Source organism: Tasmannia lanceolata, unplaced genomic scaffold (assembly GCF_043159265.1).
Source record: "Tasmannia lanceolata isolate RefF3 unplaced genomic scaffold, GAP_Taslan_0.1 ptg000015l, whole genome shotgun sequence".
In the NCBI taxonomy this organism is placed as follows: Eukaryota; Viridiplantae; Streptophyta; class Magnoliopsida; order Canellales; family Winteraceae; genus Tasmannia; species Tasmannia lanceolata.
The window spans coordinates 44,795,998-44,821,800 of NW_027518692.1; the positions used below are offsets into that span (position 1 = coordinate 44,795,998).

At 39.0% G+C, this 25,803-nt stretch overlaps 1 protein-coding gene across 7 annotated transcripts; it reads right to left on the reverse strand.

Moving 5' to 3' along the window:
- Positions 1–80: 80 nt before the first annotated feature.
- Positions 81–25,719, reverse strand: LOC143847512 (Translation initiation factor 2, small GTP-binding protein). 7 transcript variants are annotated; one of them, XM_077356374.1, is made up of 8 exons: positions 25,407–25,719; positions 16,714–16,756; positions 13,100–13,190; positions 10,614–10,683; positions 9,365–9,695; positions 3,820–4,857; positions 3,332–3,481; positions 81–807 (listed from the first exon to the last, which is right to left on the reverse strand). In XM_077356374.1, the coding sequence occupies exons 2-8, from the start codon at positions 16,738–16,740 to the stop codon at positions 373–375; spliced, it is 2,142 nt and encodes a 713-aa protein (XP_077212489.1). In that variant the 5' UTR covers positions 16,741–16,756; positions 25,407–25,719; the 3' UTR covers positions 81–372. The 7 variants fall into 7 exon arrangements, with proteins under 7 accessions (XP_077212489.1, XP_077212487.1, XP_077212488.1 ...); XM_077356372.1 differs by having other exon boundaries at positions 16,714–16,751; positions 25,407–25,718; XM_077356373.1 differs by lacking the exon at positions 25,407–25,719 and adding an exon at positions 23,762–23,879 and having other exon boundaries at positions 16,714–16,751.
- Positions 25,720–25,803: the final 84 nt, after the last annotated feature.

Sequence of the window (25,803 nt, forward strand, 5' to 3'; positions counted from 1 at the left end):
CCCCCCCCCCCGCCCCCCCCCCCCCCCCCCCACACACACACACACAAACTTTCTCATCTCATACAAACAAAACTACAGAGTTCAAAAATAAACCTCCCTCTCACCTTCGATAATATTAAAAAAAAAAAACAGAAAAGGAATTAAAAATTACAATGACATATCAACCCTCGCCAGTTTTAGCTTGTGTAGAAAAAAAAACGGAGTACAAATACTCGCAACTACATCAGATTGAAATTCCAAAATTGGCCTAGAAATAACCCTGTAACTAATAGTAAAATCAAGCCTCTTCTCTCACTGATTGAACTCAAATTTCACATTCTACACCACATATAATTATAAAAAAGCCGATAATCTCGGGGTCCAGCCCCGCCGTCAGCATTCGATCCTCACAGCACCACTTTCTGACGATACAAACTTGGGCTTCCGTCTAACTTGGACTAAGCACTGAATTATGTCTCCAACCTGGAAATCATCGCAGTCCTGAATGATAAGGCCACACTCACTACCTTTCCCTACATTCTCCACGTCTTGTTTCTCGCGTTTAAGTGAAGCACATGAACCCTCAAAAACAACCTCCCCACTCCTCAGCAGCCTCATGGTCGATGACTTGGTAAAGCGGCCGTCAATTATACGACAGCCGGCAATCTTCACATCAGTCTCTTTGGTTTTGCCTTTTCCTTTAATCTCAAAGATATTCAAGACCTGGGCCTCTCCTGTGACCTCGGTCTCCGACATTCCGGGCGCCTTGCTTACTATCAGGTCACCCATGTCCTCTAAAAGGTGGTAAATCACACGGTGCACACATATCTGTAGACAGATGAAAGTGAAAAAAAAAATCAGTTATTTCTGTTTGTTCACATGCAGCAAAACAAAGGTTAATGATATTGGCACTCCCTCTTCTGATACTGGCATTCCTCACTTCATTACAAACTTTTTTTTATTGGATGATGATATTTTTATGGTAATTGTAATTGCCGCTAATAAATAATAAGAAAAGTGCAAAATAAAGAAAGGAGCGCTGTCATCAAAACAAGGGACCTTTTTCTGTCGTATGTTATAAGGATTTTTGACTTGGGGAAGTATCCGTGTTGGATTCTAATACTTCAGAATTCCCTGTGACACTTATAGATCTCTTTAATCTTTTTTTTTCTAAATACTACAGCAAATTCACAATTATAACATGTTTGAGTTCTATCTAACTTAATATTAAATATTTTTTCAGCTTTGCTATGGAAATAAAGCATTATATTTACTTAATCTGCCAACATTTCCAATATACAATTGAATTATCATCTAAAATAATTAAAATTAGCCGAATCCGCTTATCTTTTTTGAGGTTAGATGAATTAGACACACAATACACTTGTTGGATTCCAACACTTGTATCTGGCAACAAAGAGCGTATTCATATGAATGAGCATCTAAAGTAACAATGCATCATTCAAGACCATGTAACTGCATTACAGATCCTGTTCTGCTGTAACAGCGGCTTGCGTTCAAGAGTATCAAGCATCTGAGGGTCCTTACACATGGCTATACAGCCTATCAAAATGAAAGTAGTAATAAAAACAACAATAATATTATTGTATAACTCTTGAATAAATAGCATTCTTGTTGAGAACCTTTTGTGGATTTTCTGGTGTGACACAGAAATAAACGGCCATAACTGTCATGGCACCTTTACGAATAAGAGTTCACATGCAGTTATGCCATCCAATGAGAAATTAAAAGAACCATCCAATCAATGAAACACCCAAGATGAGTGTAGGAGAAGAGAGGTAGAAAGTTCAATGGGGATCCAGCATTGTGGTGAAGACCATTCAGTTCCCATCAGCAGAGGGTATGGTGTATAATTAGAATCAGAACTAGCAAAATCATTGAACAGTAGACGTTTCCCCTACATTGTATAATTTTGTTGGCTAATCATAATCAACTTTGTAATAAAAAGGGTACATCAATTGGGTTTGCATAGTGTTATAGACAGGCCAAGGCAAACGAAGCAAGGCTAATGTACTAGTATAAGATTTTTTTTTTTGATTGAATGTACTGGTATAAGATTATGCGTTAGATTACAGATTGCACTATCACTATGGATGGGAGACTACTTGAGAAAACAAAGATAACATTGATTGAAGGAGACTTCTCCAACGTCATCACCAGATGAACAAACTGTGAAATGATAAGCAAGTGAGAAGAGAAAGCAACATGAGATGCAACAATCAATGCAGAAAGCATGTGCAGATTTACAAGTATGAGAATGCAGTGATATTTTGATTTTTTTTTAAAATACTGTTGCATCCATTGGACAAAGCAAAGGATTTTGGAATGGTATAAAAATTCTCCAAAAAAAGGTATTTTAGAAAATCTAGTTGGTATTGAAACCATTAAAAGAGCACCTAAACATTGAAATTCCAAATACACACATTCAATAAAAGATATTGATGCAATTAGAATCTTCTATTTACTAAATATGCATTCAATAAAAGATATTGATGCAATTAGAATCTTCTATTTACTAAACTAATAAAACCTTGATGCAAAATTCTAAATTAAAACATGAAAGTTTCGCACTTTCAATTGCTACTTTAACATCACCATTCGAAGAAAAAAAAAAATTACATTTACACCATGTTTGGCCACCAGGATAAAATATTCCATGGAATATTCGTGGGGCCAGTTGCAAGAGGGGCTGAGAAGGAGATGGAGAGAATTGAGTGGGTGGGAGTAGAAATGGCATAAAAATCCCTAAAAACTATTGAAAAGAGAATACCTATTTAAAATTGGTTTTTTGTTTTATTGGTTTTTGGGAGCTTTCCATGCTCCCCTCACTTGCACCCTCTCAAGTCTCCATCTCCAGCCCATCTCTCGCGGCTGGCCCCACGAATATTCCATGGAATAAATTTTCATGGTGGCCAAACATGGCCTTACATCACAATGTCAAGTACAAGGTATCAACTATTTATTTATTTATTTTTATTTTTTGAGAGGTAAAAGGTATCAACTATTAAAGCATCAAACAATGTTTAAAGGGTTGTTTCTTTGTTATATTTTTATTCCACAACTATGAAGCATGATTATTAGTTAATGGGAAGTGTGACTCCTGCAGTTGGAAGCGCTTCTGAAAAATTAGGACCAAGTCAAATTTCACTTTTGAAGTGTACTTTCCACCCCATAGGGATGTGTCCAGTAACTATGCTTTGACCTGCCTTCTACTACTATGGTTTTGGCGGATGTTTAATAAATGATTTCTGGTTTCCCAGACAAAAAGCTACCTAATTGATGTAGTAATAGATGGAAAAGACGGATAACAAAAGCAATGAATGAAAATTACCTTTATGTTAGCTCGATTTGCAGACAGAGTAACGGAACTTGGGGGATTACGTATATTGAATCCAACTATGCATGCACCACATGCTTGGGCTAAATCAACGTCAGATTGAGAGATGGGGCCAACGCCAACATGTACAATATTCACAAAAACCTGCCAATTAAAAATAAAAGGAGGTTACTATATCAAATGAAAACATACAGAAAGTTCTGAAAATGTCATTTTTTCAGGATTGAACGTACCAACATCGGGAAGGCTTCTATCATTGATAAAATTGTGCATTTACTATGACAATCACTGTTTTTTGAGTTATAGAATACAAACAGTATTTATTTTAAATTAAACCAAACTGGCATGTTTACCCCTTGGAAACACGCAGAAGAAAATTTCTATCATGTGGCTTGTTTGATGCTTTGAAAATTGAGGCATCTTTCCAACCATTAGAGAAATTTTACTCAGCTACGTTAAGTTACTGGATAGATGGTTCATACCTGAGGACTATTTAGACTCTTCAATGCGTCTGTCACTGCTTGAACAGAACCCTGCACGTCAGCTTTAACAATAACTGGCAACTCAACCCTCTCAGACATCTCTTCTGATGCATCCAATGTTTCCAACCTCTCTTCATTAATCTTCCAAAGCCTATCTTTTTCAAATTTCTTTTTCCTCCCTGCACTAAGCATTCTTGCTCTCTCCTCCGAGCCCACGACAACAATATCATCACCAGCCATTGGAAGGCCCCTAAGCCCTTCAATCTCAACAGGCATTGCAGGCCCCGCCTTCTCATTCACCTTCCCCAAAACATCCCTGATAGCCCTTATTTTTCCCCACTCTGCACCCACAACAACATGTAGTCCAGAGACCAAGGTCCCAGCCTTCACAATGGCAGTTGCCAAAGGCCCTCGACCCCGGTCAAGCCTTGCCTCCACAACATAAGCTTGAGCGGGCCCATCAATACGTGCTTTCAGATCCATCATCTCGGCCTGAAGAAGCAAAGACTCTTCCAACTTATCCAACCCTAACTTGGTCGTTGCGGAGACCTCAACCACCTGAACATCACCCCCCATCTCCTCTAATAATAAACCCTCAGAACCCAGCTGAATTCTTACCCTTTCTGGATTAGCATCCGGTTTATCACATTTGTTGATGGCGACCACAATAGGTACATTAGCTGCCTTTGCATGGGACATAGCTTCAAGAGTTTGCGGCATCACACCATCATCTGCGGCTACCACGAGCACCACGATATCTGTAACTGCAGCACCTCGGGCCCGCATTGCACTAAATGCGGCATGACCCGGAGTGTCGAGAAATGTGATTGAGGCTCCTGATGGCATGTTCACGACAAAGGCACCAATATGCTGGGTGATACCGCCAGCCTCCTTAGCTGCCACAGAGGTCTGGCGCAAGGCATCTAGAAGAGATGTTTTACCATGATCGACATGGCCCATGACTGTTACAACTGCAGGTCGTGGTCGCAATTCTGCACCTTCATTTGAATGTAGTCTTCTAACATTGACCCCAACTTCCTGTAGGAAGGTAAAAACAGTCAGTAATTTAATGGATGGCACGCGCCATTTATGTATTTTCAAGGTGCATGTCATGCTGTACATATTCTGTAATAGGTGAAGCAAAATTGACTAGTCAGATTTTTACATTATATTAAATAACTTGCAGGATACGTTGGGCTATTTTAATATGACCGAGAACTCTTAAGACGTTATTCAGAAGAAACAACAATTGGATCTGCACCGTTAGAACCAAACCAGATAAATCAAAATATACTCAAAACAGTATCCATGTTGGTTCTTATTTCTAAGAAATATAAGATCGTATAGTTGAAGAACCCAGAAATAACAGCAGGAAACAGCTCAGCACCTTCACATAATATAGATCAGTGTCAAGGAAATAACTATGAAATCCAGACGCAGAATCTGAATGGAAGGTATAGATGTGTTAATTTTCTGGAGTACACTTAGATCCATCAGAAATGTTAGCCTTATGCTTTGAGATGGTGACAAACGACTAGCAAAAAAATTGGTCAAAATGTGCTGATACATAATTGATGGTTTAAAACATATACCGGGATGTTAATGAACCTGAAATGTGATCCGCGGAAGATGTGAAAATGAGAATAGCACAAGCAGAACTTAAAAACCAAAGTGGAAAACATGATATCAAGGATGATTATGGAGTGACAACATTTCAAAATGACTTCAATAAATACAAGCCAAACAGAAGAAAGAGGAAGTAGAATGCGTGTGAAGTACAAGAAGTTAAAGAATACAGTTTGCAGTTGCACAGAACAAATGCATGAGAAAATTTCAAGATCAGCTCAATTATGGTAAATAGTCAAAATCCAGTTTGGATGACTAGGAGATAAAACACACGCCTTTCCAGAATGCTGAAATGGAATTCAAGTATGAGGTGAAGGGCATAATGACACAAAAGAAATTGCATCTAGGGGTGCAACTCGGGTCGGGTTGAGGCCAACCCGAACCCGACTGAGGAACCATTTACTCAACCCAAACTCGACCCGAGTTCCAACCTGACGAGGTTCAACCCGAGGAACCCTTTTTTCCAACCCAAACCTGACCCAACCTGAGTTCAACCAAACCCAACCAACCAAACCCGACTTTTTAAGCTTAGTAAAATAAAGATTAAAAATGTTGGGTTTCACTCGGGTCGGGTTGCTCAAGCCCTCAACCCGAATCTGACCCGAACTCAACCTGGGTTGGGAAATCTCAACCCGAACCTGAACCCGAACTCAACCCGACCTTTATTTTGGGTTGAACCCCACCCGAGTTGCACCCCTAATTGCATCAGCTCAATTATGGTAAATACTCAAAATCCAGTTTGGATGACTAGGAGATAAAATACACGTTTTTCCAGAAAGTGGAAAAGGAATTCAAGTATGAGTAAAAAGGGGTAATGACACAAAAGAGATTGCACATTTTGAAGGGATTCCCATACAAAACAGTTAAGCAAAAAGTGATCTAATCCTAGTTATGGCACAAGTGAAGAATTAATTGGTCGTTGTAATGTAACCATGTAGTTTTCAAGTTCCAAGGCCGTTGCTACTTGAAGCTCAAATGAAAGAACTATCTGCCCTGTATACAAACCAGAAAGTACCTCAGAGGCTTTTGCCTAGTAATTCTAACCCTCAATGTTGTACCTCTACCTGCCATTTTCTGCTGTCCATGCAAATTTGATCCAGAAAGGTCAATCCCGTTAGTTGGAAGGAAGCTAAGCCAGCATTTGATGGGTTGCAACCAAAGCCTAATCACTTGACAAGCAGTGCCATTTTTTTAAAGGATATGATTACTTTTACATAGATTCAAGTTTGCCAACGAATAGTGTCAGGTTACTATTATATAAACAAAATTGACTTGTTTTTTTATTGAATTAAGAGAATGTGGAGTTTTAAAATCTTAGTATGACTCCATTAGAAATTGGATCTCAATAATTTTGGTTCAATTACAATGAGCCCTAATGAGTGTTTATATAGAACAATCAAAGGGGAAAACATGGAAGGATAATGCCAAAGTTAGAAATAGATATATCTGGCTAACTTACCCCTGATGAGTGTCTGCTGATGACTGTGACTCATATGCATTGTCGCTGTTGCACTTGCAAGTTGACCCGCAAAGTGGACTAACGAAAGCCAAAGGGTCTCGATGGACCATCGTCTTAAATGAGCAAGTTGGGACATAATGGGCAAGTCCTCAATGGTCAATTGTGGGCAGCGATCTCATGGGAACGGAATTACTCTTTTCCTCATGGGCCGGTTTTGGATCCCAATCCTCATGGGAATGGAATTACAGTTTTCCTCATGGATTGGCCGTGGGGCTATACTGTGATAGTAGGAAAATATGTGAAATTGGTATTGAGGGTGTTGCTATCAATTTTTTTCGAGGTGTGTGTTTGCGTGGGTAGGTGGGTTGGTTGGCGGGGGGGTGTGGGGTGTCAAGGTGTGCTTCCCTTTCAATCGAATATGTTCTATTAAGGCAAAGCCAAGAGGGGATAGCTGATGTCACTAGCCTGGGGTAGTATCTTGTGTAAGACAAAGGCGTGTACGTAGTAACTAGTATAATAGGGGGTACATATCTAACCATATCTTCTTAATGCGCTTCCCAAAAAGGTTCTGAAGGAGCAAATCTCTACCGAGGGGCTGTTGGTGTAGGATGTCGGCAAGTCTCAAGGCGACGACGATGAAGACCATACCAAGGTTGATGGCGTCATAATCTGAGACTTCTTGACCTCCATCTCGTCTTTCACAGGCCCACCATTGGCCATGCTCTAAACATGAACCCTAAACTTTTCTAAGACAATGGTTTTCCCTTTCAAGATGAATGTCCCTTTCAATTGCTTTTCAATGGGTCCCTCGTCTTTGATGGTTATCTTGACCTCAAGATCCCTGTCGATTATGTAGGAGAATTCGATAATTTCGTCAATTTGAGGAGAACATGCTGTCGTCATCACGAGCATCTCCCTCCCAGGGGAGGGAAACAGTGAATTCGTAGCCGAGAATGTTTTTTACCATTGGGGATGTGGAAGTAGCCTTCGCCATCGACCTTGTTGACTATTTTGGTATTTGTCAATAGATTTCCTTCGCCATTGAGGATGGTATAGTCTTGGAGAAGTTTGGAGAGATTTTGACACCAGTCGAGGCAGTTTTTCTCCGCCCAATGCCAGTTGTGGATGTCCCTCCTGTTGGCTCGCTCGTGAACCACCACTTGTCACCTTCATTGTGTTGTGCGAGAATGTCGCGACTCACGAAGACATACATTGTGCTGTGTGACAACACTAGAAAGGATTGCAGATGAGGTGTTGACGTTGGGGAGTGAAGTGCAACAACTGTTTGTGTTCAACGACGAAGATTGCAGGCAGTATGGTGTGTGGAGGCCAGGCGGACAATCGATGTGGCAGTCCGCGGGCGAACAAAACCACTCAGTTTTGTGATCAATGCAAGGTCTGATTGACCTGCTCTGATAACATGGAAGGATAATGATAGACTTATAAATAGATAAAGATTTGATCAGACTTATAAATAGATAAAGATTCGAAGAATCTTAACATAACCTTATTGCCTAATCTAGCTGTTAAACAACCGGCTACTCCAAAAGCTTAAGCTCTTGGAGAAGGTGTTATTTAATATTTTTATACTTAACACTCCCCCTCACGTGTGGCCCCTCTTTCTTTCTTTGGGTTGGCCTACACGTGGGACATGTAGCCCCACTTTTGGGTTCACCATGGCATGTGGATTTTTTTTACATCAAGGAGGTTTGAACTCAGGACCTTTGGCTCTGATACCATGTAAAACAACCGCTTACTCTAGCTTAAGCTCTTGGAGAAGGTGTTATTTAATCTTTTTATACTTTAACACTAGCTTAGTTAGCCCATCTAGCAAAATCTAATCTAACAGTCAGATCTGGTGATATCACATTAATTCTAACAAAGTTCATTCAAAACATAGCAGGCTACCATGTGAGAGTGTGAAGTGTTTATGGACTTATTATGTCAAAAGTTGTATCTTACCATGTATCCATAATTTTTCTTTATTAGTATAACGCTTACAACTAAAACCGATTGCACCACACTTCATGTTTATTTTCTACAGGCAAGATGCGATTGAGGATACTGGAAATACGAAGGCTTATCCGCTCTAGGTTGACTGACTTGGGACCAAGACTGAGCACTCTATTATATTGATCTCGTAACTACAACAAGTGCATTAGAAAACATTGTGCTCACACTATGAAAGCAGGCTGCGCTTACAGAGGGTTCCAAATTTCCTTTTGGTATCACCACAGTTAGATGTTATCTGACCATAATAATCAATTAGAAAGGAATCACATGAGCAATACGAACAAGCCAATGGATGCAAAGAAGTTCCAAAAAAAAAAGGAAAAAAGAAATCTTGTTTTGAGAAATTTGATGTGCACACCAAATAAGAGTTTTATCAATTTACTGCAAAAATAAAAGGGTCTTAAAAGAGGAGGAAAAATGACGATGACAAAGAAGTATCCATCATACCATTGCAATCAACTCTGCAATGTCAATACTGATAGGGTCAAACTCCGAATCAAACTTTTCACCAACATTTACGAGTATATCTTGAAGAGAAGAAATTGGTTGACCCGTTCGCTTAGCAAGCTCAGCAATTGTCATGCCTTCAAAAATTTCGACAGTTCTATCAGGCATGGATTTTGTAGTTCTTTTTGGCTTAGGTGGTACATATGGTGCTTCCACAGGTGGTTGGGTCCTATTTTCTTTTTTCACTCGTTTCTCTTTCTTAGAAGCCTTTAAACCATATTGATCTTCATTTCTCCTCCTTGACAATAGTTCAGGACTTGCGTGAAAACACCTACACAAAATAAACAGGGAAAAGTTGATTGCTTAATTGATGACAGATGCATAATATCAAAATGGGATAAACAGCCCCTGTGGGATAAACACCCCACCGGGGAAGTCAACACAACATATAAACTACTAACTTAATAAGCCACCATACAAGAAAAATGTCTGTATTTGATTAAATGGAAATACATCTAACCCCTACTTTCCACAGCCACTTTGCCTGACAAGTCTATCTACATTCTTCCAGGAATTTGTTTCCACAACCACCCATACCTCAGAATCGAAGAGGCACTCTAAAATCATGGTTTGTTTATTTTCAAAAGAAAAAGAAGGCATAGAATATCTTGATGGAAAAAATGATGTAGAAAGAAGTGTGAGGTAATGCAAGATGAAGTTATTACTTACCAAACCTGAAAGTAGACAAATCTCTCTCTCTCTCTCTCTCTCTCTCTCTCTCTCTCTCTCTCTCTCTCTCTCTCTCTCTCTCTCTCTACACACACATGCAGAGATTTATCTGAATGGTATGTACATACATATATTAGTATTTTTCATTATAAAAGTCCTGGAGCTGATCGTGTCAAATTGTTGTAAAATTTATCAAAACCACTTATCTAGGTGTAGCTTATAGGTCATTTCAGAAAGACCCCATTAGGCCCACCGGCTCTTCCTTTAATGTTTTTGGTAGGGAACCCCAACTTGAATTCATAAGATAACCAAATAAATAATTTTTGCAAGTGACTAGATTTATTTCTCGCTTGGAAAAGAAAAATCTACTGATCACAAGTGAACCAATACCCCTTTTGCCAGTTATTAGTGGCAGAATGACAAGAATTTGCTGACGCTTAATAGAAAGCTAGCAAGTTTTGGATCTGAGAAAGAAAGATGTGGAAGAGAAAAGAAATCAAACAAATGCAAGTCAACTTACCTAGTAATGTGGCAATTGGTTGGAATCATGACCCTACCAGCTCCACGTGATGCTGGACTGATACATAAATCTGTAGCAGAATCAAAGGGAAGGATAAGAAGTAAAGGAAGAAAAAAAAATACAATAGTAAACTGCCTGTGAAAATTCAGTTATGGGAGTTGAGAATGAACAAAGAAAGCACCCACAAAAATAAAATCAGCTTGTTGTATTCATAAATTCATATAGATTTCACTTGATCATAATTATTAAAGTCCGAATCCTTTTGTGGGAAGCCATATTAGGAAGCCTTGGCATGTGTGGGTCTCTCCAATCTCAATTGAAAATGTCATTCTTGATTGAGGTGCGGGAACTTGTGGTGAGTCTGGAAAAATCCTTTGGAGGTTTGCCTTGTACGTGTTAGTATATGACATATTTGGAAGGAAAAAAACATAGGGATTTTTCATGACTATCGTAACCCAATAAGAAAGCTAATAACAGAGATGGAAGTCAAATTAATCTGACGGGTAAGAAACAACAAAGCGATTAATCCACTACCCACTCAAGCGTGATTAAGAATCGGAAAACTATTATTTGGGATAGATCAGCTAGTACAAAACCAAAATCACAATGGTTGCCACCACCTCATGATTGGATAAACCTAAACTGTGATGGGAGTTCAAGAGGGAACACGGGACCGGCCGGTGTGGGTGGTGCATTTTGAAACCAAGATATTGTGGTTAAAGTTTTTCCCAGGCTGGTTGGAGAATGCAATTCTAACGAGGTGGAGGAACATGTATTTCTATGTTCACTGAGGATTTTTATGTCTTCTATGAGTGAGTCACTTATGATCGAAGGTGATTCCTCAAATGCAATAGCATGGGCCCAAAGAAGATCTTTAGGGACTTGGAAACTTGTACGTATCATCATCATGGAGATATTAGACCTATGTGCTAGGCTATCCCTTTGTCTCCATAGACCGAGATCTACAAATCAGATGGCGTGCATTGCAGCTAGGAAGGATTGGGATCTGATTGTAGGAGAGGGTTTCCAACTATAATATGCAAGACTAGTTTATTTTCTCTTTCTATCAGGGGTGTCGGGACATCTCGCCCCATTCTTGATGTACTTTTCCATCTTTTTAAATAAAAATTGTTATCACTCAAAAATAAATTTTTTTTTTAATGGCAACATGAACTATATTAATAAACAGAACCGAGATGGTCCTTAGAGATTACATTAGGAGTGCTCAAAAATAATTATAATCATCTGAAGTATTAGCAGTACTAATAATAGTAATAATAATAATGACAATGACAATGACAATGACAATGACAATGTGATGGTAACAATAAGAACAAGAATAATAAATAATAATAATAATAATAATGACAAAGTTGATACTGATGGATTGAAGAATCAATGAAAGTTTTAAGACATTCTCTCAATCAACTCTAAATGCATGTATAGGGTTCAAGCTCATAATTCAAATGGATAGTGAGTGGTCCCAACTTGAACCAGTCCAGCAGACTAGACCCTAGCTTACCTAACAAAAAGGTAGATACTGTAAGCAGTCGTTTTATTATTATTAATATGCATGGGAAATTCTAGGCAATTTCACAAAAGCACTTTTGCATTCCCTCTTTTTCGGGAGAGAAGTGCCACCTCATATGTATTCGATGAATAAGACAGATTCATATGTATTCGATGAATAAGACAGATTCAGTCGTGTGGTGGCCTTTCTATTGAAAAAGAAAGGCCGCAAAATGGCTCTGTGCGAAGTTGCGTAGACACACACCCCAACCATACAAGGTTGGTTGGGTAGATCAGACTACTATTCGTGTAACTCAACAATGCCTTGTTCCATCACAGTTCGACACCTTTAAAGAACTAATTTGATGTGATGTTTTGTACATGGATGTGGCTCATATCATCTTAGGAACACCATGGTTGTTTGATCAAGACGTCATAAATTACAGGAGACCAAAGTCCAAACACTAATATTTTCAACCAAAAATGGAAAGAAGATTAGATCGTTTCCCTGGTAAACTTCAAGAAACGAAGGTTAAACAAGGAAAGGAATCTAGGCCAAAAGTCGACCATAAGAAACCCCTACACCTTCTCAGTCAAAAGCAATTCAATCTGGAGTACAAGGAATCAGAGATTGTATATGCTCTTGTGGCCAAAGAGATTAAAGCTTCATCACTCGGGCCACCTGTCGAAATTCCAAGGGGGGTCATTCCACTTCTCAAGGAATTCAAAGAACTTACCCTTGAAAGTATAGTTTTTTTTTTTTTGAAATGGCACCCTTGAAAGTATAGTTAATTAGTGCCACACACATCCCAAGTGTAAAGCAAAATAATGGATGCTTTCAGAATTCTTGAGGTTAATTGTTAGAGCATCTGAACCAGCACTAGAATCTTAAATATCAAATCAGCAACCAAAATCAAAGTCATTCATGCCAACATGGAAAAGTTACTTGATAAAAGATATTTACACAACTGAAGTACCTGGTATATTCTTGATAAATCTAGAGGTTACTTGTGTTTGATTGGCTACAGCTCCTGACAGCAATGCTTTTATCAGACTCGTACAGATACCCTGAAAAAAATTCATGGAAAACTTTAGCTCAAAAGATAATATCAGTTACTAATGATTATGCTCTAAAAAATTCACACTTGACATTCAACTTTAAATCAGCAAATTATTTATTTTTAAAACATGTTTAGTATTGAAAAACAAGAGTTAAGATGGAAAAATCCACCTGAAAACCATGTCACTGCATCAAATCATTGATAATAGCACTCCAAGAGTGCCACTTAGTTAACCATGCAAAGACCAAGGTGTTAGGAGTATGTGGTTCCCTAAACCTGCCTCAGGCGACGGCATAACACATCAAGATACCTCAAGCTCCTTTTTCCTTTATAATGGAAATCGATTATTTATTGTAAGTCGAAAGATAAAAGTATAGCGAAAAAGAAATATTAGATAGAAAAAATCATCCACAAGTAACTCCAGCCTTCCAAAGCCATCTTTAACCAATGGATAAGGTGGACTACTTCCGTGTTTGCATCCTGATTAGTATGATGAAGAGAAACTTGTTAATCTGATAAAGTACCCATAATCCCCTCAAAATGTTCGCAGTTGCATAAATCGTGGAATGTTTTCTGCAAACAACCATGCACCACTAGAGATAGTAAGATAGCTATATCAATATGTATTATTATTGGAAGTGTATCGGTCCCTCAGATAGCTATATCATTGTTTTGCAGTCCTCCTCTTAACACCCAATAAACTAACGGACACAACCAGAGTTGAGCTGCCAAGATAACTAACTATACTGTTGCTTACGAAACAACATCATGCACAACATGTCACAGTGGAATATCAACACGATGGAAAGGCTGCAAAGAAGGTGTTTTCACCTGGCAAACAGATGTTCCTTTTGCGAAAAAGAAGAAGAATTAATCGACCATTCCACTATTCACCGTAAAACAATTAGCAAACTGTGGCGTAGGGTCCTTAGGTGGTTTAGTATGCAATCGGTGATGCCTAAATCTGTTTTCTGCTTGATCATGATGTGGAGATGCAGTCACCTTGGGATGCTGGGTAGAATCCTTTGGCAGATGACATTTGGGTGGAGAGGAATAGGATATTCAATGGCATATCTGCGGATCTCTACCGTTGGATCTGGGGTATTAAGGCATCCGTAATCAGTTGACCATTATTGAGGATACAGTTCAGAGGATATTAGGTTCAGGATTTCATGAGGAAGTGGAAGGATATTCTACTTGGTCGGATTCCAAAAAAGAAGTCGGTAGCCGCTTTGAGGAAGCCTTATGGTAACACCATTTAATTTAATGTTTACAAGTGTTCCATGGGCAATCCAGGAACAACCGATGTGGTTGGTGGGGATTTTTAGAGGCAAGAATGGAATTGTCTTGCACTGTTTTCCGTGCCCGATTAGAAGAACTGATTCAAAATGAGGTGGATATCAAGACCCTTCTGTTTGAGATAAGGATATTCAAAAGAATGTTTAAAGCCCCTCTCATTACGAAGGGGATTCAAGCAATGAAATTTATTGGGCTTAGGGAGCACAGGTGACAGGACCATGGAGAGTTACCTTTTTTTATTGATGAAATTGTCGATTGTTGTAGAGGATTAGATTTTTTTTTTAAGAAAAAGCGACAAATTTATTAATAGCTGAAGATGAGTTACATTACATGGGGCAAGGCATCCCACCCATTGCAAGACACACACAACAAAGAACCAAGACCCGCCAACCCGCAACCCTATTAAGACAGTTCAACTACCTAACCCCATGACCAGGATTGGCACCTGATCTAGATATACTCAATGGACTAAACACAATACGTAAAGATGAGGAGAAACTCCTTGTGGCCAGGTCCTTTAATCGATTAATTGGTGGAGATCCGTACTCCCTCCATGTCGGCCCCTTCTTTGGCGAGCTTGCCAGATTCCACGTTGGCCGATCTTCTCATATGATTAAGCATTGGCTTAATGACTGGAACCAAATCTCTGGTTTGTGCTATTACGTCAGCTAACTTCCAAGGCCTCGGTGATTTACTAGCAGCCCAAGCAATGGCTTTAGAGAAGTCCCCTTCGATAATCATTGATACCAATCTAGAGTTTGCATACCATTTTAGACCCCATAATAAAGCACGAGCTTCTGCTTCGTTTGCATCACATATGCCCCCTGAACCAGAAAATGATAACATCTTTTGCCCATCGGAGTTACGGAAGATTCCCACAATCCCAGCCCTGCCCAGGTTGCCTCTGGAGCTTCCGTCAAAATTGAATTTGATTGATCCAAGGGGGCATACCATTTTGGGGAGATTTTAGGCTTTCCACCCTTCTCCATGATAATCAATCTCCAATTCTTTAGAATATCACTCACCGTATATGTGGCTTTGAGCTTGTTCTCTCTTCCCCATAGAATAAGATCAATCTTAATATCTGGGAGTATTTTTCCAATTTCTCTCTTGCGATCCTAAAATATTTGATTATTCCTTTCTTTCCAAAGATGCCACGTCAAAGCATATGGAGCAGGCTTCCATAAGATTCAGCCCGCTTCGCCAAATGGAACCATACTCCAATTAAGTATGACTTACTTGATGGATCCTTGAGATACCCAAGCAATGCCAAAACTATTAATAATGTCCATCCATGCCTAGTAGGAGAATTGGCCATTCACCAGGAGATGATCTAGGGATTCTTCGTTATTGCTGCATAATATGCACCAGCCTGACAGTTGGACATGTCTTCTCTTGAGTCAGCCGCATGTGTTGATTGTTCTTTTTGACACCGTCCAAGCAAATGTTGTTATACCGGGAGGCTCAGAGGTCTAGATTTTTGCCACTTGTGAGGTAACTCGATTCATTGCTGCTAGCTGTTGGGAGAAGGATCTCTCACTGGAAAAAAAAAAAAAAAAACTAGGGGTCCGGGGTCCACACCCTGCAATCATACGAGTTACGGCAGCAATAACAAGAGTATAATAAATTAAGAAGATGATTTAGGCTCTCTATTTCTTGATCTTTGAGGTTGCGCCTAAGCCTAAGGGTCCAAATCACTCCCCTATCCCTGCCCCTCTCCATATGTCACTTACTTTAGCCTCCCTACTGGTCGCTAGAAGGAATAGGCTCAGGAATGCATGTCTCAACACCGACTCTCCTATCCAATGGGCTACCCAGAATCTAGTTCCCTCCCTCCTCCCAACCCTGTATCTAACTAAAGGTTCATAAAGAGGTCTGGACAGACAAATGTACTTCCATGCTCTCTCTCTCCAGAAGGATTACATGTTTCGTTCTCTTTTACTCCACAATCAGCCAATGATCTAGACGATTTTTTGGCTAATCTCATGTCCATCGGGAGGCTATGTACTCTGCCCCACTTGTAATTTTTTTTCCATTATAAAATCAGTTCCCTTTATAGCCAACCTCAACTAGTTTGGGACAAAGGCTTAATTGAGTTGAGTTGATTGAGTATAAAATTTGTTCCCTTTTTAGAAAAAAAAAGGTTGATTCATTTGATAGATTGGTCAAACCTCAGTATCTCAGGGTGGAACGTAAATGATGCTCACACAAATTGGTACAAGAAAACTGACCTGTTGTCTTATATCTCTCCACGCCATTCATAAGTAAGCTATCCTATGCAAAAAAGAAAAAGAATCAAATAAATAAAGTGACAGAGTAAAATAATATGCAGTGGAACAGTAAAAGCATGGCAAGTGGCACTATTGTCCAAGAAGAAATGCTGGGTATGACATACTAATATTTTGCATGATAGATAAAGTCATACAGATGTTATCAACCAATCCAGCAAATGCAGTGAATACTGTCATTCAAGTAATCATTTTCACACCAAATAAGAAACGCAAAGCATAGAAGAGATCATAAACAATGAGCTCTCTTCCACACATGCAGGTATCAGCATGACTTGATGGCCTGAGGTTTGAGGTCATCAAAGGATCAAGTCACACAGTCTAACAAATGCAAATCCTACAATCCTAAAAATTGCTTTTATGTGTTTAAGTAATACAAATTTGAAGTCAATGCATGATAATGGGTAGTGGGCCTAATGGCCCACGTTCGAAACAGTCTTTTAAAGGATTATGCTTTCTTCATGCTTCTTTATCAAAACTTAAGCAACAACATGTGTCATAATTCACCATTCTAAAAGCTTCTGCACTTTTTAAAAATGAACCAATACTGCCAGGACTACTTGGAAGGTACTGGCTAATAGAGGTGCTATTAAGCACTAAATTGTCAACTCTAAATTACATGGAAGCTATATGTAACTAAGCAGCAGACAATCCCAAAGCATTCTCCTTTGCAATTTATGTTTCACCGCTGTCAAACTACCAGTTACTCCAAAAGCTTAAGCTGTTGGAGAAGGTGTTATTAAATCTTTTATACTTTAACACTACCCCTCATGTGAGGCCCCTCTTTTTTTACAGTTGGCCTAAACATGGCACATGTGGCCCCTCTTTTGAGTTTGGCTATTGCATGTGGATTTTTGGTATCAAGGAGGTTTGGAAGGTTTGAACTCAAGACCTTTGGCTCTGATACCATGTCAAACTACCAGTTACTCCAAAAGCTTAAGCTGATGGAGAAGGTGTTATTAAATCTTTTATACTTTAACAACCACCTGATAGCAAACTCCGTAAAGCTGACCAATGTATCAATTAGTGAATGCCCGTTAACTATAAAAATCCTTATTATTGATTAAATATGAGAGCTATGAGCTAATCTCATAAGCTTGGCATTAGGAATGAGCTTTAAGCATCAGCTCACAAATATTAGCAAATGGAGTTTCTACTTTATTTTCTCAAAGAGATCAATCTTTTCTCGATGGCAGTTTCCAACTTTCCATACAAATGCTCTCATTCAGTAGTAATATCCGACTATACATTTCAAAGGAACTGAGTTTTAAATCTCAGAATTGAAAACTGACAAAAGCCCATTGAGGGCTCGACCGCAAGTTAAAACTTGGTCAAGCAACCAATCTAGTTTTGCATTTTTAGAAGCTAATATTGTAGTCCAATTTTTGGATTGTTGTAAGGTTTAAAAGAAAATTAATTTTGTTATATATCCTTATTGCTTTGAGAAAAAATGTGAGATATGAAACATATAATACAAGGAAACACCTAAAGGCAAAATTACAAAAGAGGGAAAGAACTCCTAGACAAAAATAAAAAGGAAACCCATAAGAGCACTGGAATAGGCATTTTATTCCGATTCCGGTGTTTAGTTCAAAAAAAGAATAGAATCACGGGTGGAATTAAAGAGGGGGAAATGCCTGAATCTGTTTTCTGCCACAAGAGGTGGTATTCTGATTCCGCTCCGGTCTTGGGCGTTAGAAGTACGTAATGTTAGAATTACTTAACCATTAGAAAGAACAAACGTATGCGATACGTGAGAAGATTTTAGTTAGAAAACTCTTACCGTCATGTCAATTATTATATTTAACGGGGTCGAATCTTCTCAAGTGGGGGAGTATGATGAGGACCATCCCAGGGCCCATATTCTTTTTTCTTAATTGTCATTTGATTTAGGGGTCTTTTAAGTGTCTTAAGTTATAAGAGGGGTACCACATTCAAGTTGTAGGTCTTTAAAATAGGACCTTTGTATTTATTACAAAAATCTTAAGTGATAGTGGCATTTAAGTCATTTGTAATTAATCACTTTGTTGAAAACCGAGATCAAACAAGATGTGTAGTCTACAACAAGATGAGATGCAAGAAAGAAATAGAAAACACACAAAGCAAGAACACAAGATTTACTTAGTTCGCCAATGTGCCTACGTCCATGGGAGAAGAGAGATTTACTATTTTGATTAAGGTAATAAACATTCCTTTCTTCCCTTTCATCCTAGAAACGCACAAGAAAAGCATCACCCTTCTAACCCTAATATGTGGCTTGTATATTAATGGTAGTGAATCAATAAATTATTGAAATAATATTATAGCATAAACTAAAAAACTGAATTTTTCTTCTAGGGCGCTGCCCAGAAACCCCGGCAAAGGCACTCTGCCCAACACACCGCCAACGAGTTGACAGCTCAACTCGACACGTTGTGCGTTGCGCAAATTAGTCCGCCAAGGTGATGAATCACTGCCCTTATACAAGAGATCCGCACAATATGCTTAAGTTGTTAATTGACCACAAGAGTCCACATTGCAACATAAGGGAGTCATTGTATTTACGGGACTTGAAGTGCGTTAGTTTCCATGATGAGTTAGGACTTAGTTGTCATGGTGAGTTTGAAGAGTCCTAGTTTACTTGTTGTAGAGATAAGCCTATGTAATAGTTTTATTTCAACGATGAATTGGTAGTTTAAGTATAATAGAAGCCCTATTCACATAGTTGCAAGAGTGGGAAGCCGGCTCGTGCCCTTCCCTACGAGAGGCTTGAGCTCTTTGAGTGCGAGAAGCGATGCGGGAAGCGAGGGGTTTAGAAAGAGAAAATGAGGAGAGAAGTAAGTTTTAAAGAAAATAAGGAGAAAATGTGTGAAAAGCGTCATTAAAAGTCAACATGAAGTATGAAGTAAGCCTCATTGGAAGTGAACAAGAAGTACATAGAAAAAGCGAGATTGTAGTAGGTTAGGGAGGAAGGGTGTAAGGATTACACGTAAAAAAGAAGACTTCGCGACTAATTAAATTACAAGTTTCAAGAATTTTTAGTTTCACATGTTTTATTCACGTATATTTAAAGTTAAAATTTTGAAAAAAAATCCACAAAACTCAGTGTTGCATGGATTCGGATTCGTCCGACACTGATTCGAGGTGTCGGATTCAGCAAACCCCCAAAAGTAGGATTCGGATTTGGTAATTTTAAATAAAATAAAATTTTCAAAATTCAAATATATATATCTGTGTATGTGTGTGTGCGCGCGCGCATATGTATTCATGAAAATTTTGAGGGTAGAGGGTTGAGGCGAGTTTTGTATTAAGAGAGTTGAAGGAGGAAAGGGGTCGATGTTTGAGGGTCGACGCGCTAGGGTTTTTATTAAAAGAGTACGGGTTGTGCTTTCATAAAAAAAAAAGTTAAGAGGAAAATACGTTTAAAGGGAAAATATACAGGATTCGCATTTCAAAAGAGACAACGATGAATCGGATTCGCTCGAAAAAAAGAAGAAGGATTCGTGCGGGACACGGCTACGACAAGAATCCAGGTGTGTCCCACATGAATCCATGTCCGATTCGGATGCGGAGACATGTCGACATCGATTCAGCATAGGGGGCAAAGAATCCATGCAATATAGGTCAAAACTTCTATTTGAAACTTAAAATGAGGTTTCAAGTTTAAAATGCACTCTTTTTTTAAATTGCCTTCAGCACTATCAAAGAGAGAAAAAAATTCTTTTTTTAAGAAATAATCACCTAAATAAAAAGCATACTTTTAATTAATAGGAAATGTGCAGGTAGTGTCTAGGAAGCACACGTCCCCTAAATTTGGGAAGCGAGAACCTAGCTTCTGAAGCAAGCTTCCAGAGAAGCGAGCTTCCCATCCAACTAAGAAGTTTCCAATAACTATGCTTTATTAGAATAGGAGTTATTTTGCAACAAGGATTAAGAGTCCCTTTTTGCAATTTTCGCATGGCTTAAATAGCCTATAAAATGGAAGGCCTATCGGCTCCGAAAACAGTTGAATATGAATAAAATTTATGTTTTCTTATATTGATTGGGTGTACGGAAACAGCCTCCCTCCAAAGCATGGGTAAGACTGCATACATTTAGCCCTCCCCAGACCCCGCAATGGTGGGAGCCTCGTGCACTGGGCCACCCTATGTTGATTGGGTGTAATGACTTTCCTGAATTGTGATGCTTCATATCAGGTTAGTTTCTATCTCTAAACTCTTAGCTTTTTTCTTTCTTTCATCTTCTTCCCTCTTTTCTCGCATCACTTTCATCACCTCTCTTCTTCTCCCTTCTCACATCCTTTTCACTTCTCTTTCCTCACTCCTCTCTCTCACCCCCACTTCCCAGGCTTGGTTTAATAAGCCAACACCCTCTCATCTCTCTCCTTTCTTACTGCATCCCACCCCCTCCTCTTTCTTCTCCACTCTCTCTCTCTCTCTCTCTCTCTCTCTCTCTCTCTCTCTCTCATTTCTCTTTTTTCTCTCAATTTCCCTTTCCTTCTTCAACTTCCCCGGTTGGGTTCATAGCCCTTGATTGATATTGATCTTGATGTCTTTCTTGATCTTGATTCTCTATTCTTTTCTCACTTAATCTTGGATGCGAACAACCTTCTTTCCCCATTTCTATTTCTTGTTCTCGTTCTTTCCTTCTGCTCTATTTCCTTCTCTTCCCAAAAAAATAATTTTTGAACCCCGGATTCGTATCAACCCTTCAATTCCAAATCAACTTTTCTAAAGAAATATGATTGTTGTTGATAATGTGCATATTTATTTCCTTCCAAAGAATGCACACCATAGCAAATAGGGTAAGCATCCACAGAATTCGCCCCTTCTCCCCAAGATGGTGCACCACCATCACGCAAAAAGCTCCTTGAAGGTTGCCAAGAAAGTCCATTAAATGCCGATCATAGAGAGTATGCACCACATTCTCCCTGCAAGCTTGCAAAGGAGAAAAATGTGGTTAAATGACTTCTTGGCTGTCTAATAAATAACAAAACAGTTTGCCATGTTGAAGCTTTTCCTCTTGATGATGTTAAGAGTATTGACCTTTTGATGCGCCAACGTCCCAACACCAGCCTTAAACCTTGGGCGGCCCATGGAGTTCCAAATGAGCACCCACCCGAAAATGAGAAGAGATCCCTGTACCAAATAATGAAAAAAAAAAAAAAAAAAAAGATGAACCGAAAAATGCCCTTGTGGGGGTCCAAAGCCCAGATTCTCTGATTCCACACACTATCAAGAAACTGAAGGAGAGCTTCAAAGGTGATAATCTCCATAAAATTCCTTCTAAATACCCACCCCCAAACCACTTTACTCTCCAATCTCTCATAACAATCACTAATACAAACATCCCTCGCAGAAACTAACCTATAGAGGCTGATATAAACATGGCACAATAGAACACTTTCAGCCATAAATCTTTCCAAAATCTAATCCATACCTACTTACCAAACTAAATCTAATAAAAGATCCAAATGGAACCTTAGCACTACAAAGTGATTGCCATGTACTCAAGCCTCAAACCCTAGCTAACTCTCCCCCCTCCCCCCTCTCCCCTCCCCCAACCCTCCCATATTTCCACATGATTTCCTCGATTGGACATTACCAATCCCAAGACCACGCTCCCATCATCAGCCCAGACATTTCCCCAAAACACAGTTCTGTTGCCGAGTTCTTCATTCCTGATCTTAATCATGTGTATGTCAACAACCTTTACATCGATACACAAACAGGTCAGTTCGCATTCTCTGTCTAGTAATTTATTATTGAATCTCATGGCATCTAAGTGTACAGATTTGTCTATAGAATATGGTAATGGCTGGATAACATCGGGCCACAATCTGTTTTTAAATGTCAAACTTTTAGTACAGTACGAGACCAAAGTGAACAACATACGAGTATGAAAAATCAAAGTGGTTAATTCAAAAATCTAATAGTGATCAGTTTGTTTTTCAAATGGCAGCACACATGGCTTTTTGGTGTTAAACCATCTCTCAAAGACAACAATGCATCTATTAACCAATGTTTAAAAACTCAAACATGGAGTAGAACCCGGCAAGGGTAAAAATGAGTCAACTATGGCGTGTAAATGATTGGAGTGGTTAGCTTATCATTAACTAGGGAGAGTCAAAGGAGTTTTTAATTGATATGGGAAGGCAAAAGTCAGACTCGAAAAAATAACTCCATAAAGATAGAAGGGATTAGAATCAGGTGAGTCGAGAGTTGAGGAGTTTTTGCTATTAACTGATTCATACTTAGTAGTAGAAACTGAGGGGCAGTGGGACTGCTGGGCAGTATGGAAATTTGGAGAGAATTCCTAAGGCCTAAAACAGACAGAGCGAAGAATACTAGTTAGGTGGAAATTGACCCACTTCCTCTTTTCAACAGGCATATATCAAATTAAAAGCTAAAATGCTAAAACCATTGTTACCAAAATTACTCCCCCAGACCAAAAAATCAAGAGAACCCACCAGAAAATACTGGAAAGTAGGGCAATGGCACACTAAATTTCACCACTTGATTTGATAAATTATTCAAATCAAATGGTTTAAAGAAGTTTAAATATAGAAAATCTCTAGTAGACATTGTAACAAACACGAGGCGTGCATTCTCAAAATCGAACCAATTTTACGACAGTCTCCCACTGAAACATTAACTGCCAACGAATATTCCTCACAACTAAACAACACAAAAGCAAACTCAGGCAATTAAAGTGTTGCTCAATGAAAAACAAAACATCTCGAAATCTTACCAGAAGTGAGAAACCATAAAAGCTTCAGACTAAAATAGAAAAGAAGTCGAATGGGGTTTTTATGGGGATTAAACCGAAAAAAGAAAGCAGCAGAGAGATGAAAGAAGCAAAATAAACCAAGTCTTGGAAATCTAGAAAACCCTAAAAATACTTTAGCTGAGGCGATGGGTTTTGTTAATAATATTCAAAACCCTAAAAATGCTTACTCTTGAAACCAATCCGTGAAAAAGAGAGATGAGAGAGGGAGAGAGGGTTTGCGTACCTCAGTGATGGCCGAGTAAAAGGAATACAGAATACCAAATGATTTTGGCCTGTTCCGTAGGCTCTGTTTGTATTGCAAGAAAAACATTTCTGACGGAAAATATTTTCTTAAAAAAAATTTCCTCTATGTCTGGATTGCAGGAATTTGATGGAGAAGTTTGGAAAGGAAAATATTTCTACTTTTTAAAGTTTTTTACTTGCTAAAAAATATGACACGATATTTGATGAGTAAACGATTGACTAGGTAGAATTGTTTGGGGGCGTATTTTGGGGTTTTCTATAGGGCTATGTTTCTTTGGGTGTAGGATGGGTCTAAAATAAATTTTACGCCCCTTTTTAAGTGGAAAAAGGCGTAAAATTTGTGTTACGCACATTTTACATCGAATGAAATTAGCTGTGTCAACTGATCCACTAAAATCAGATCAACCTATCTCCCAGTCACATCTATTCAAATCCCTTATCGGTCGGATCGGATTCAGAGTGTTCTTCCGATCCTACTTCCCATATCTCAGTCATGATCCATTTCAAATTGGACCGTCCATCGGAGTGTCCTATGAGGTACCCTACTTATGTTGTACATTAGTTAAAATTCTCAGAAGAGCATGAGGGCAAGTTGCAACGGCGCAGTGGATAAGAGACTAAAAGCCAATGGTTAGAGAAGGAAAAGGAGAGGCTGACTCAAGACATGAGATAGATGAATGAAAAATTAATGAAAATAGAAATCGCTCGAAAAATATACATGGCATACTTTTAATAAATTAACCTTGTGCGTTTGGATCACAGGAATCAGGAATCGGTATCGGTAACAAATTTCAATCCCATTCCAATTCCCCTGGTAAAGGGAATGTCAATTCCCATTCTAGTGTTTGGGTAAGCATCGGAATTCAACAAGGGAGACACTCATGATCGGTACCATCCGAATGGAATCAATTTTCATATTATCCCGATTTGTTTCAATCAATTGAAAAGAGTAACTGCGATAATATGCTATCATAGAGATAGAGTTCCATGCTACCAAATCTTTTCTCCAAGGTAAAAATCTAGCACATTATTTACCACGTGCACATGGGTCAACCCCCACCCTCGCCCCCCATCAAAAGATGTTCATCAAGGGGCTCAAACAGCGAGAATACTTGAGATAGTAACCTAATCCATCCTCATACCCTCCAAGTCTACAACATCATCTCCTTAAACACACCCAATGTCTCAACCACTTGATATTTGGGCAAAACCCATAAATCATGGCATTCCAAGAATCCAAATCTCTAACTAGCATTTCTTCACACACTTCTCTAGCATCACCTATAAACCCAAATCCCGTATACAAGGACCAAAGAAGCAGCCACAAAGAAATACCGAAATCTTTAATTGGCATTTTTTCAACCACTTCTCGAGTGTAGCCTACAAACCCAAATGTATTTTAGAACGAATTATGGTTCTTGCCTCCGCAATTTCACCGGCACAGAACCACGCATAGAATTCCAGCCTGAACAATGCTGCTATGCGAGCATCCTTGACCTTCAATTCCTGCCTTTTCTCCTCAAATTCTTAACATAATCCACTTCAGTTCATGCCTAAAACCATCTCACCCATAAAAAAACCATCAACACCCAGAAACAAGGAGAGAGAGAGAGAGAGATGCACACCTGGTTTGATTTGCAGAGGAATCCAACGAAAGAGGAGAGGAAGATGACAGCTTTATTTTGGAAGCTTGAGGGGGATGAATGTCTTATAACCTAATTTTGGAAGAAGAAATGAAGCAAATATTGACGGCATTTTTTCCTCTCATTCTGGGAATCAGAATACCACCTGGGCTGTTTGGATTGCCGGAATTGGAAAAAAAATCGGTATTTGATTCTATCCTGGCCGATACCAGCTTTTGGTTGGTACTAACCAGTGTAAACAGGGGCGAGGGGCGATCGCACATGAAAGGGAAGGGGGGCAACCCCCCTTAATTTTTTGGGAAAAAAATAACCTTTATTTTTTAGAGGAATGCTATCATTTTTCTTGCAATAAAATCCGTCTCTTTAACTAGAGTTAAAG